The following is a 14,501-nucleotide window of genomic DNA, read 5'->3' on the forward strand; positions in this document are numbered from 1 at the left end:
TACTATTTCTTCTTTTCTAGTCCTTTTTCCTTGTTGCCTTATTACACTAACTGGGACTCCTAGTATAATATTGAATAGAATAATAGAATCCTTAGATTTTTTTGTTTCATTTTGTTTTCATTTTTCATGATTTGGGGGAAAGCATTCAATACTTTACAATTAGGTTTTATGTTTGCTAAGATTTTTCTGTAGATAACTTTTAAAAATCAGATTAAGGGAGTTCTCTTCTGTTCCTAGTTTGCTAGAATGAATCAAACTTGGCATGATACATTATCCTTTTTATATATTGCTGGATTTGATTTGCTAATGTTTTGTTTAAGATGTTTACATCTGTGTTCATGAGAAAGATTTTACCCCATAATTTTCCTTTCTTATAATATGCTTGTTGGAGTTTTGCCATCAAGGTTACATTGGCCTCATAAAAAGAAATGCTTCCCTTTCTTCAATTTTCTGGAAAAGGTTAGTATAATGTTAGCAGGGTTTTTTTTCCCCCCTTCCTTATATTTTCACAGATAATCATACCCTTTAGTCATGGAATCTCTTTCTGCTTAGTATTTTCATCCTCTCACAGAGCCTTTTATCCTGAGCTGCATTTAGTATATGCTTATTTTGTTGAATAATATATATGCATGTCTTCTCATTGTTGGTTCCAGTGTTTTATAATTGCCATCAAAGTAGGTCAGGTGCTTATCCTGTCTGGCTTCCTGCAGCAGCAGTGTTACCTCTCATTTTCCCCTGTTGTCCAGCGGAAGCCATCCTTCTGCTACCACCAACTGAAGTTTTGTAATCACTCTCACTGTTTTAAATTTAATTTTAATTTTCATCAAAGTAATACATGTAAATATAGAAATCAAATGGTTCTACAGGCATATAACAAAGAAACAAGCCTGCTGCTCGGCTGCTTCCTCCTCTCAGTTCCTGCTCGCAGAGGCATCCCTGATGGTTTAAAATAGCTTAGAGTTATTTTAAAGTAACCTAGTTAAAACTGCTGCTTTTTGGTTCTGCAGTTGTAGACATCACATTTAGACTTCTTTTGATGGAAGATAATGATTTTGCCATCTTAAACCATGTATCTCTAAAATACCCATATGAACTCTCCTCCCAGTCTCCCAGCATAGTTATATCAAAATTTTTAGGTTTATAATTATTCATTATTTATGGCTATGAAAATATTGCCATCAGCTACACTTCCTTCTGTAGCTTTTTTCCTCCCTGAAATTAATCTTGTCTAATGTAAATATTGTTTCAGTGTATACAGATGCATCAAGCAATCCATCTTTTTTTTTTTTTTTTCCAATTGAAGACATACCTTCTGAGTTTCATCATCTTGCGCCAGTCTGGATTTGCTTGCTTTCTTGTCCAGCTTCCTTTCACTGTTATCCAGGGAGTGTACTTGTCAGTCTCCTTGGTGCTGAACCTACTGTTACGCAGATTCTATTTCTTTGGTTAATTCCTTTTTCATAGTAGGACGTATCCTCTTCTAGCTTCTTGAAAAGAGGCTCATAGGAATTTAAAATTCTTGATCTGTTGTCTGTTTTCAACTTGTAAGTTCTATATCACTTTTCTACTCCTCTGTCCTATTTGTCCTCATGGGTTTATGCCTTCATTTTTTCACTGTCACCTTAGTAGATTTTTAAGAAGCAGCATAAGTAAACTTGAGTTTAACCCCCCATGGGGGTCTGAATGTTGACTTAGGCAGTACCTTCTCATCCACAGTATCTCCCCACATTTCTCCATTTATTAAAACTTGGCTTCGTGCTTACCTCTTTCCTGGAACTTCTCCTGATACTCCAAAGTATTAAGTTAATGTCTTTCTTTGATTGAACCCATCACTTAAAGAACCATGAAAAAGTTTTATAGATGTTGAATGACTATTAGGAGGAAGAGAGAAGGAATGAATTTATTTGCTCTTTCTGAATAAGGGAGACTCACAGACGGTGGGGAGTAGGGCATAGATTTCAGCACACTGTGTGCAAGAACTTTCTCATGGTTCAGCAGTAGAATAGGTTGCCTCTCGACAGTCTGGATGTCTCTGTGTCTGGGACTTGTAGAAATAATGTTTTATTTTGAAGTAAAGCTTGAACCAGGTAACCTATGAGTCATTTGTCCTGTGCTCTGAGTGGCCAGGTAGATGAGGGTGTTGTTCTTCACAGATGCTTTGGGCACGGAAGGCCAAGAACACAGAGCTCCTGGCCCACTACCACTGCTTCATCCTGAAAAGTACTGTTTTTATGTGTTTTAAAAAAATGTTAGAGATTTTCATAAAATTAAATTTGAAAAATGGACTGTGCTTTAAAAAATATTTTGAAAACTGCTCTAAGTTCATTTCTACAGTTCTGTGAACTGAGTATTCCTGGGCTCTTGCTCTTGATTGCACTTGAATGTCTAGTCTGTTACCTATTTTCTGGTTTGTATGTGTCTTTTCTCCTCAGAATGATTTCTAAGTTTTGTGGTAGAGAGCTTATCATATTTTCCTTCTCAGTAGTTTTGGAATTTAACTGGTTTTTAATAAATAGCTATTGAATATGTGACTTGACCCACATGAATCATTTCTGTTCAATGTTCTCCTTTCCAAGGTGCCAACCGGATAGTATTAGAAGACTCCAATATCTTGCAGCCTGTGGGACTGACTGTGTTTGAAAACTGGCTGTATTGGATTGATAAGCAGCAGCAGATGATTGAAAAGATTGACATGACAGGTCGAGAGGGTAGAACCAAAGTCCAGGCTCGAATTGCTCAGCTTAGCGACATTCATGCAGTAAAGGAGCTGAATCTTCAGGAATACAGTAAGTACTGCTCATTGCGAGATTCATGTTTGTTGTAAGAAATTCAGGTAAAATTAGGATGTATGTTGTGTCTTCTTACCTCTTTACCTTTAAGATTTTCATGTACTTTTATTAGTTTTGCCTTTTTTTTTTTTTAACTTTTCATGTTTTTAAAGCCTTTTATTAAATATCTTCTCTCCATAAAAGAGGAGTGGGGGAAAGGAATGGTCTTGCTCATTTAAGAAAACTTCCTCAGGTACAGCATAGACTCTGCTTGTCATGTCTTCTCTTTCTCTCCTTCAGACCCTTTAAGAATATTGGTATAAAGCATGTATTTCTTTTGTTCCATGTACACACCGCCAAGGTTTCAACAAAAACAAAAATTACATTTATATAGTGATGAATATAGTTATCATGGGAATAAACTTATTCTTACGCAAAAGCAAAACGAACTAAAAATTAGTGTATAAACTTAGAGAAGATCATGCTTGTTTTTTCCCCTCCTGGATAAATTTTTTAATTCTCAGCTGAGGAAAGTGGCCATAAATGACTTATTTTTTTTTATCTTATTAAAAACTTTTGAAAGTGACTGGTCATCTTGGCCTAGTTAATATAATTTTTATATATATATATATATTCACTCTTGTTAGTATGTGTCTGTCATCAGATGTACCCTCATAGCAATCACTGATTATCATGATTATATCAGGAATGCAGATGTTAAATGGAAGACTAAAAAGAGAACTGTTGAAATTCCTTAACTTCTGGGCACAATGCTTTCGAAACAAAATGGAGTATGAAAGGAGGATAGAGGAATGAGATCACTGTAGCTTGTTCAGTGGTTGTCACTGTTTGTGAGCTTAGAAGTTAAGTTAGAGGTGTTTGAAATTTTTCTAGAAAGTCAGAATTGTCATTCTGTGTTACGACATGCAATCCGTGCTGAACATTTAGTAGAAATAAGGTAGTAATGATACAGTGGCTATTTATTCAGTTAAATATATAAATATTTCACTGCAGAAAAATCTGAATGGAGATTTTCAGAATTTCAGGGGGAATTTTTTTTTATAATTCAGCATTTAAATATGGTTTTATATTTAGGAAAAGTGGGGTTTTTTTTTTTTTTACCAAATTTCTAGTAACATTAAAGAAAATGAGTTTGTTGTTTATCAAAAGTGTCATGGAATTAAAAGGTTGAGAAACATTCTGTAGGTTGTACTTCTGATATGAGGACTAATGTCTGTTTTGGGGCATCTGTGCTCATTCGTGATAGCAGACTTCCTAAATCTCATCAACACACTGAAGCAGGACTGATGTGTAATTGAGAAAAGAGGTAGATAATAAATGGGTGGCTACTTCAGATGTTGGTATTCTGAGATGACAGCTGTTAAGCTGCTTTTGACACAAGCTAAGTAGAAAAGTCAAAGCAATGATTTCATTAAATGCAACTTATGAGATGGACTTTGAAGTGTGCCTGACACTGTATTTATTTAATTTAACCCAAACGTGGGGAAATTAAACACTTATAACATTGCACGTTATTTTTTGCAGTTGACCAAGCAGATAATTTGGAATGTCTCTGAGAGGTTAAGGTCATGTGAATTTAAGTTTTTTCTTCTAAGAACTCTAACTTTCAGTGGATTCTTCATTAGAATGTACTTTTTGAGAAAAATTATCTTACCTCTCAGAAAGGTAGAATTTCTGAATTAAAAATTTTTAGGAGACTTTTTAGGCGGGGAGGATATAGCTCAGTGGTAGAGTGTGTGCTTAGCATGCACGAGGTCCTGGATTAAATCTCCAGTATCTCCATTAAAATAAATAAATAAATCTAATTACCTCCTCCCAAATAAATACATAATTTTTAAAAAAAAAAAAGAATAGTTTTTATATTTTACATAGAATAATATTCAGGTGTCAGCATTCTCCCTAGCAGTTTTTTTAGTTTGAATAATCAGCTTTTCTTTTTTTTAATTTATTTTTAATTTTTAAAATTCTTTTAACTTTTTTTTATTGAGCTATAATCGTTTTACACTGTTGTGTCAAATTCCAGTGTAGAGCACAATTTTTCAGTTATACATGAACATATGTATATTCATTGTCACATTTTTTTCTCTGTGAGCTACCATAAGACCTTGTATATATTTCCCTGTGCTATACAGCATAATCTTGTTTATCTGTTCTACATACTGAAATCCCAGTGTGTGCCTTCCCACCCGCCGCCCCCTTGGCAACCACAAGTTTGTATTCTATGTCTATGAGTCTGTTTCTGTTTTGTATTTATGTTTTGTTTTGTTTTGTTTGTTTTGTTTTGTTTAGATTCCACATATGAGCGATCTCATGGTATTTTTCTTTCTCTTTCTGATATAATCAGCTTTTCATATTCACAAAAATTAACATGAACTGTACCATTACTCATTACTTTACTTAAAATACTTAAAAATATTTTATGTATAAGTATGTGGTTAGATACAAGTGTTTTGTGGTTTTGAATTGTTTTCCTCATTTTCTTGTAGATTGTGTAGGGATGGGGTGAGGAATTATATTGTGTGGAAGTAAAGTCCAAGGTGATTTTACACTGGATTTTCCTGATAACTCAAATAATTGATTTTGACTGGCTGTTTTTCCTTATCCCTCCCCTCCCTTCATGCCTCCCTCCCTCCCTCCCTTCCTCTTTCTTTCTCTCTCTCTTTTTTCCCTTCCTTTTTTCTTTCTCTTCTTTTCCTTTCTTGCAGGACAGCACCCTTGTGCTCAGGATAATGGTGGCTGTTCACATATTTGTCTTGTAAAGGGAGACGGCACTACAAGGTGCTCCTGCCCCATGCACTTGGTTCTGCTTCAGGATGAGCTATTATGTGGAGGTAAATGTGTTACCATTTTCTTGTGCAAGTCTAAATGCCAGTTCACGAGTACTAAAACTTAGTCTAGCATTCTACGATTTGGCAGTGAAATTGCTTTCTCCTAACTTGATCGGTCACGTGTATTTCATTCGCCTGCACTATACTAGGCTTTTGGATTTTCTAAGTGAATCTTTCATGACAGGTGATAACCTAATCCTGGGACTAAGGCAAAAGTGCCCTTATTGGGGGAAACTCCTACTATATTTCCTAGTAATAAAGTAGCTTTTTCCACCCCAAAGTGTAACAAGGTGAATTAATTCTACCTCCCATATATCTCCATTGAATTCTAGATTCTGTCAGTTTATGCATCATTGCTGGGAACGTATCCAGTGAAAAGAATACTCTTTTGTTCGACTCTATCAGCAATTCCCTGTTGTTTTTCTTATTTATCTAGCCAAAAAAATTTTTCGTTTTAAAGATACCACTGAGTAGTAATAATGTTGTAGTGAAATTAGTTCAGTTACTCGTGGGAGCATAACAGATCGGTACATTCCTTTGTTAAAGCAGTATGGCAGCATCAAACATCATTGTAATATTTATTCCCTTAATTCAGAAATCTTCCTCTTGGGGATAATTCTAAGTTAATTCAACTGAAGGAGAAAGACTGTTCTCTACAGTGGCAGAAGCTTAAGACTTTCTAATGATAGGAAAATTAAGTAAAATAATGAGTTTATATAGTTATTAAACATTATGATCATAAACTGATGTAAAAATGTAGCCAAAATTTGGCTCAAGTGGCAAAAAATTATTAAAGTAATGTTTTCTACTATGATGAGAACTATGTAAAAAAAGTCTGTGAACAGAAATTAAAAGGGCTTACACTCAAAATATAAAAATTATTAAGATGGTATTATAAGCATATTCTTCTAAGTTTCCTTTAGGATTTTTGAAAATAAATAACATGTATTGAGTAGCAGCTTTGAGGCACTCTGCTTGGACTGCAGGAGATTTGAAGATTTTTGACAGCATACAGTTTAGTTGGGGAGATCAGATAAGGGAACATTGACTGCCAATGGTCAGTGCTTTGGAAAACACAAGTAAAAGTTAATTCTTTTGCTTGAAGTATCTGTCCCCCAAAAGAGCAAGCATTGTACAACAATGTGAATATGTTTAATGCCACTGAACTGTACATTTTAAAATGGTAAGCTTTGCTATGTATATTTTACCACAGTTGAAAAAAACAAGTGTTTCTATGTCAGAGCGCTAGATTATCATTCTAGTAAGGCAAATCCCAGAAAAATTTGCCTTCGTGTGATGATAACATAGATAAAACTGAATCAAGGATACCGCCTTTCATTTACAAAATGTTCTTTAACAGTGAGTTTTTATTCATATTTAGTGATTGTTTTTAACATGTGTATTACATGAATAGGCAGAGTGTTTTAACAAATGTATGCAATGGTCTTACCAGCACCCAAATCAAGACATACTGTTGTCATTAAGAAAAGTTCCCCGTGTCCTACCAAGCAGCCAGTTCTCTTCCAGAAATAACCACTATTCTGATTTCCACCCCATGGTTTAGCTTTGCCTTGAACTTTATGTAAGGAATCATGATGTATGTATTCTTTCTGTGTCTGGATTCTGTGCTTATACAACATTTTTGAGACTCACCTGTGTGGTGGACCATATCGGTAGTTTTTTTTTCTTCCTCGTTTTATTGCTGCATAGTGTGTTTCATTGTATAAATAAGCCACAATTTATTACTCTTATGTTGAGGGACATTTTGTTTTCAATTGTTTGTTATTAAGAGTAAAACTGCAGTGAATGTTTATGTACAAGTTTTTTGTATGTAATTTAACATTGATTTTACAGTGGAGGTAAATGAAATACAAAATCAGAATTCCTCTCCTTGTCCTTCAAGACGTGTTTTCATTTGAAAGGGGTTCATGGACCATTCTTTGGGAACCCCAAAGGCTAGAAAAGTTATGAATTCTAAGCTAACTTGAAAATATTTGGATGTTAATGATTATAGTGATTTATTCCTAGGTTATGTGTGAGATGATAATGGCTTGCAAATGTAAAAATCCTACTTTAACTGTATGAGAAAACCTCTGCCTTATAGTTTTGCAAGTTAGTGAAATCTAAATGAAGTAGTATAAAAATTATATTTCTTTTCTGGGTGAGATAAGTTTTATCTATTAAGTGTTTTGTGGATGTTAATTATTCAGTGAGCTTTACTCAGGTGTGTTTGTACCTCTGTGTGACTATGTTACTGTGTTCTTGTCACTCCCCTCCCCCTTGTTCACTTGAAGAACCCCCAACGTGTTCTCCTCAGCAGTTTACTTGTTTCACGGGAGAAATTGACTGTATCCCTGTGGCTTGGAGATGCGATGGGTTTACTGAATGTGAAGACCACAGTGATGAGCTCAATTGTCCTGTGTGCTCAGAGTCCCAGTTCCAGTGTACCAGTGGGCAGTGTGTTGATGGTGCACTCCGATGCAACGGAGATGCGAACTGCCAGGACAAGTCCGATGAGAAGAACTGTGAAGGTATCTGAAATTCCTAGGCCTGGTTACAGAGTCCTTTTTCCGTTCAGTTGTGTGCAATTCAGAGTATTGCTTTGGCTCAGTCAGTGGTAGATTTGAGGTTTTTCAAATACGTTTGACTTTATTATTTCTAAACATAGTAGCATGTTCCAAGTTGTTTTAACTTATTTAACATTGTGTAAGATTTATAGACAGTAATAAGCTTTGCAAATTGAAAAATGAGGCCAAAAGATTAGACCTGTCAGTGTGTAAAAATAGTTCCTGTTTCCAGTGAACTCTGAATTAGTGGATTTATTTATTACAGTGTAAAATAATCTCATATTTTCTTCTTTCCTTCATTAACCTTTAACACAGTAAAAAAAAACAAAACAAAAGAAACCAACAAATTCTCTGGAATTTTTTAGTGTCCAGAAATGCATGTAGAATTCTTGATTTCTTAACAGAATTGATAGTGAAGGATAAAATTCAATATAAAGAACAAAATAGGAAATTTCCTGCTGGATTCCTTTTTCTTCTCTTTCCTCTCTACCAGTTGAAATCCCCAGAGAATATTTTTAAAGTTTTCTCTAAAAGTCTAATTTGTTTTTCATTTGTACCCAGAAAGCACTTTCTGACTTTTGCCAGAGTTTGACTTTATATGATAACAAAAATAAGAAAACTATGTGTGTGTGTTTTTTTTCTCAGTGCTTTGTTTAATTGATCAGTTCCGCTGTGCCAATGGTCAGTGCATTGGAAAACACAAGAAATGTGATCATAATTTGGATTGCAGTGACAAATCAGATGAACTGGATTGTTGTAAGTATGGCTAAGACCTTGTTTATTACTCTTAAGGGAGAATTTTTAAAGTAGTTTTCCATGAGGGGAGGGTATAGCTCAGTGGTAGAGCGCCTGCCTAGCATGCACAAGGTCCTGGTTCAACCCCCAGTACCTTCATTAAACATAATAAATAAACCTAATTACCTCCCCCGCAGAAGTCTCTACTCCAAAATACTTTTGCTTTTCTTTATGTGTAAGATTCACTTAAAACCAGTATTTCCTTATTAAGAAATGTTATTAATGTTGATCTAGTTTTTTTGTACCAGGGATTTTTTACATTTAATAATTTCTTAAAGACAATAGTTTTCTTACACACAGAAATCTTCAGAGAAACAGTAAAGCATCAGATAAGAATAAATACTGTTTTGCCAAAACTAAAGTTAGGAAATTCTCAAACAGTTTGGATATGTGGAAATCAACCAGTGGTCTGAACATCAGTCTGTGTTTAATGTCTCTTATGTTTCCCTTGACAAGTTCCTGCTAGTCTCTCAGTGATTTCAAGAGCTTCTTTAAAATGCAGCCTGAGGGTACTTGATCTACCATACGCCCCCAGGCCTGGAGACCGTAGGCTGAACAGCCTGTAGATTCTTCAAGGTTCATAACTATTGACTAATGTCCTAACGTAAGATATGTCCCAAATCGACAAACGTCTTTCTGAGTGGAATTTAGCATTAGCCAGGTCTACCCTGTCGAAACTGGTTTTGTGAAATTTAGACAGAACGCATTTTGAAACTCTTTAATCTTAACAAAGACGTTAAGCTGCTATTTTTTACAAAATTCAAATGGGATAATCACTGAGACTTTTAGAGTCTATTCACTTATTCAGCAAACATGTGCTGAATGCCTGCTCTATGCTGAGGATACGTGGTACCTGTACCACGTATCTCAAAGTCCTCTGTGGTTGAGGTTGTAGTAAGAGTAGGGGTTTTAAAGCCAGGCAGAGGTAGATTTGAATTTTACCTCCACCTCTTACCAGCAAATTATTTGCTCTTGTTAGACCTGTTTCTTCATCTTTAAAATGAAGATAATTTTCAGCTTGGTGATTGTGGAAAAATTAAATGATTTAATGTATATAAAACATACATCATGGCTCTTAGGAGGTACTATTGATAAAGCAGTGTGATAAGTAATATTAAATTGCTGATAGAGATCTGAATAAAGAAGACAGCGGTCAGGCCTTTGGGAATGAAAGTTCATCAAGGAAAACTCCTTAGAAAACTGGTCCATAAGATAGAGTGGTTGTTGACCAGTGAATCAGATTAAGTGGAGGGATTGCATTACAGGCAGAGGGACTAACCTGTCCTGCTCAAAACCACAGTGAAACAGGCACCTTTGAGAAATTATATATAAATTGGACTGCCAAAATATAGGCCACTGTCTTGAGGGGTGTCAGCAAGAGATAACGTATTTACATGTGAGATCATGAAGGACTTTACTTTTTCTCTAAAGAGCCTAGACAGTGTTCCAGAATAATGGAGAGCCATTGAAAAACTTAAGTGAACGACTGGCCTGGCTATGTAATTGTGAAAGCCGTAAAGCAGGTGGCTTGGAGGTGATACTATAGGCAGGGAAATCTGTTAGATTGGTTGCTTTCCATTTTTTTTTTTTTGACCACATCAAGAGGAATACAAAAATGTGGGTGCACACATAAAGAAACAGAAGTATTTACCCATGTTGTGTAGAACACATTCTGAAATTTTGTTTCAATATGCTAGTTTCAGCCCACTAAATTGTTTCCACCATCTGATGACTTGCAGCCTGTAATTTTAAAATGCTTTTAAGAGGCTGTTGTAGTTCCAGCAGAAGATGATGAAGGTCTGAATCAGGGGGAGCAGTGGTGGAAAGGAGGGAATGGGTAGATTTCTGAGTTATTTCAGAAACAGAATAAAAAGAGTTTGGTAACCACTTAGAGTTGATAAGTTTAGGTTGACTCGCAGGTTACCTCATTGAGTGACTGGAGTCATAAACTGGAATATACAGCAGAGACGAAGAACCAAAGGTCATTTTATATCTTGGCTGTGGATATATCATATTTAGCTGATGTAGGTTTTTTATTAGTTTATTTTTGGTGTTTTCATTTAATTTAAATTCCTTTAGTTTGCCACAGGTGCCATCATTCATTTATGACCTCCTTCACCCCAGGAGTATAGGAAACACTGACAGATGATGGTGATGATGAGTTCAGTTTGGATTATGTTGCATTAAAGTTGCCTGTTGGGTATCCCACTGAAGCCATTCAGAAGGTTGTTAATTATATGGGTCTGTAGCTCAAGAGAGAGATTTGGGCTTTTCAATTTATTAATAATTGAAGTTGAGGCAGTAAATGAAATCTCCTAGGAAGAGTAACTAGAGGAGGGAAATAGCAGGGGGCAGGCAGAACTCTGGGAAGCACCTGCACCGAGGGGGCAGCCAGAAGAGAATGAAGCCAACAAGAGGAAATGGAACGGATAGCAGAGTAAAGCCAGGAGAGTGGTATCCTGGAAGGATCAGACATGTGTGAGAAGGAAACAGGAGCCAGTGGTATTGAATGTTTAGAGATGTCAGCGAGATGAAGAGTTTATTGACTGTGGCAAATAAGAGAGCTTTGACCTTTGCCAGCCTAGTTTCTGTGTGGTGGTGAGGACAGACGCCTGATTTCAGTGAGTTAAGATGTGACCCAGAAACTAAGAATTGGAGATAGTGAGTTTCAGCTAGTCTTTCTTGAAGGTTGATGTTAGAAAGGAATGCCAAAGCACTGAAAAAAAAAAAACAAACGAGAAAGATGGGCTGGTTGCTCACGAGAACTATGGAGAGTCTGTGCCTCAAAGTCCGCAGGTGATAATATGTAACTGGCAGCCCCTACATATTAGGTAACTTAGTGATGGCTCTCATTTCTTTCATTTAATCAGAGAGTGAGTTTAGCTATGCGGATAGGAGATTTTAAGGAAAGGTGAACCGGAAGAAAGATTTTTATAGGACCTGTAATTGTGAGGTGATCTGACTATTCAGAATGGAAGAATTTTCCTTCTAAGTAGAAGAGTAATGCTCTACGTTTGATGAGCCCTTTTGCTATTTCCCTCTACCTGTAATACTGACGTCCTCTGCTAATAGAGCCTTGGATAGCTCGGGGACCCCAGGAAGGCAGGTGCCACGGGCATCTCACGTTCCGGCTTTTCTTTATGGGTCCCCAGGTCCTCAGGTCCTCAGATATCGGAGACTTTATGTTTCTTGCCCTCGAGCAACTAGACTCACCCTGAAGGCAGCAGCATATTGGGCCTGAGAGCAAATGCTCATCTGTAGCCTCCTGTTTGTTTTCATGCCAGGCCTAAATGTCACTTTTCAAACCTGAAACCAAGCTCAGGGCTGCTTTTGGCTTCTTTACCATTCCAGGTAAAACACTTGATGACTTTTCCAGGTTTGTCCCTTCTGACCCTAAAATTTTCTCTGAAATTCCAAAATAACCTTAATGACTTTTATGATGTACAGAAAGAAGTAGGATAGATTTTTATCTATATATGTATTTTTTAAACTTCTTAATGGTGTTTGAATCTATAATTCACTTAACATCTCTGTTATCAGTTTGCAGTTATGCTTTCCAGTGTCCTTGAACGAAGGCTGTCATCATTTAGGGGTAATTCGTTTTGACTCCTAATGATGACGCTTATCTGAGTATCCATGGGGGCATAGTGTATATGTATTCATAAAAAAGAAAAATGTTTAAAAGTTGTCTTCATTAGCCTCACATTTCTGCTTGCAAACCTCTTTTCAATTACTTTTTTGAACCCACGGTTGTTTTTCCATCATATAACTGTACTGCATTCCCATTTTAGATCCAACTGAGGAGCCAGCACCACAGGCCACCAATACAGTTGGTTCAGTTATTGGAGTTATTGTCACCATTTTTGTGTCTGGAACCATATACTTTATCTGCCAGAGGATGTTGTGTCCACGTATGAAGGGAGATGGGGAAACCATGACTAATGACTATGTAGTTCATGGACCAGCTTCTGTGCCCCTTGGTTATGTGCCACACCCAAGTTCTTTGTCAGGATCTCTTCCAGGTGAGCTGAGACTGATCCACTGAGAATCAAGTCTTGGGTCCTGGCAAGATTGCCAAGTTTTGTTACAGAAACAGGATACTACCTGGACTGTATTTCAAACTAGACTATTTTGTGTTTAAACAGTTGTAAGGACAAATGTTCTCTTTTACTTTTAGAACCTTCTCTTTACACAAAAAACCTTAGGTTTGGTTTGGTAGAAATTGCCCAAGAATATATAGCAAATACATGTACATGTAAGTGTTTATATATACACTCCATTTACTGCATATACTGCGTTTCTGGATGTGCTCTGCTGGAAGTGAATCAGCTGGTTATTTGGTGAAGAGTCATAAACTACAGTTCTTTAAGTTCAGTACCAGGAGACCGCAGTACTACTGAGCCCAGGAATTAAAGGAGGCCAAAAAATAGGTGAAGATTCCTTTTCATCAGCAATTTAGAAATAACCTGAGTGGTTGCAGGGAGGGGTACACGTGTCATCTTACGTGTTCTCCTGACTTGAGTGATCACAGTGAGGGTAGGGTTTGTCAGCATAGCCAAGTAGCCAGAAGTTCTGCACTTGGGTAGACCAAATTGCTCTTGGGAAGTACAGCTTTCTCTTCAGTACTTTTTGGTGCCCTTAGTGAAAAGAAGCCTTTCTTGTAATGAATATGGAGAAGGAGACACCAAGCAAAAGCCCTGTGAGGATAAGAACTCATTCTAGATGTTAACTCTAAGGAAACAGATACGATTTTCAAACTGTTAATGATTCCTTGTTGCCATACCTACTTTAAGTTAGTGGAATTGGGGACGTCACGTGGGAAAAATAGAGTTTTTTCTTTGGCACTGTGGTTGTGATTCCAACAACATTTGCATGCAGTAGATAAAGAAATAGTATTTCATGCGTTGTATTTATGCCCTAAAAATGAGTTTAGTTTTCTTTTGAGATCTGTTACTTAGTCTGTCCTGCTTTGCAGCGTCCCCTCTGCACAGTTCCTTCTTTCTCAGATCTCTAAGAGGTTGAAAATCTCTCATTTTGAAGAGCTTTTCTTCCATTCTGGGGAAGAGGAAGGGCTGGGAGCTATTCTTGGCCTTGCTCTAGGCCAGCTCTCAGTGGAAGTGTTCACTTCTAGAGAACATTCATTTCCCTACTCCGTTAAGTGTTTTCAATTATTATTGGGAAAAGAGGGTGTAAATTGTTTTCAAATCAAACAGTTTGACTATTGGTATTTGTAATTCCATTATTGAATAAAATTATTTCATGCATTTTTATAGATCTTACTCATCTTCAGTATTTATCCTCCTTCATTTTAGGAATGTCTCGAGGTAAATCAATGATCAGCTCCCTCAGTATCATGGGGGGAAGCAGTGGACCCCCTTATGACCGAGCTCATGTCACAGGAGCGTCATCAAGTAGTTCTTCAAGCACCAAAGGCACTTACTTCCCTGCAGTAAGCAGTCTGTTTTCCTTTGTTCGCTTTGAATGCTAAGATAAATAGGGACGTAAATTTTTAACTCATTTAA

General features: G+C 36.6%; 1 protein-coding gene across 3 annotated transcripts in view; it reads left to right on the top strand.

The window, feature by feature from the left end:
* The window catches only part of LRP6 (LDL receptor related protein 6), a 125,615-nt gene that overhangs the window by 101,661 nt on the left and 9,453 nt on the right, over nucleotides 1-14,501 (top strand). For 2 of the 3 annotated variants that reach the window (XM_032473220.1, XM_032473221.1), the window contains 6 exons: nucleotides 2,577-2,786; nucleotides 5,495-5,620; nucleotides 7,912-8,148; nucleotides 8,830-8,940; nucleotides 12,771-13,001; nucleotides 14,292-14,428. In XM_032473220.1, the coding sequence (XP_032329111.1) occupies nucleotides 2,577-2,786; nucleotides 5,495-5,620; nucleotides 7,912-8,148; nucleotides 8,830-8,940; nucleotides 12,771-13,001; nucleotides 14,292-14,428 (1,052 nt within the window). The remainder of the gene's footprint in view (nucleotides 1-2,576; nucleotides 2,787-5,494; nucleotides 5,621-7,911; nucleotides 8,149-8,829; nucleotides 8,941-12,770; nucleotides 13,002-14,291; nucleotides 14,429-14,501) is intronic. The other variant, XM_032473222.1, reaches the window with a different exon arrangement.

The sequence above is a fragment of the Camelus ferus genome, chromosome 34 (assembly GCF_009834535.1).
Source record: "Camelus ferus isolate YT-003-E chromosome 34, BCGSAC_Cfer_1.0, whole genome shotgun sequence".
Lineage (NCBI taxonomy): Eukaryota > Metazoa > Chordata > Mammalia > Artiodactyla > Camelidae > Camelus > Camelus ferus.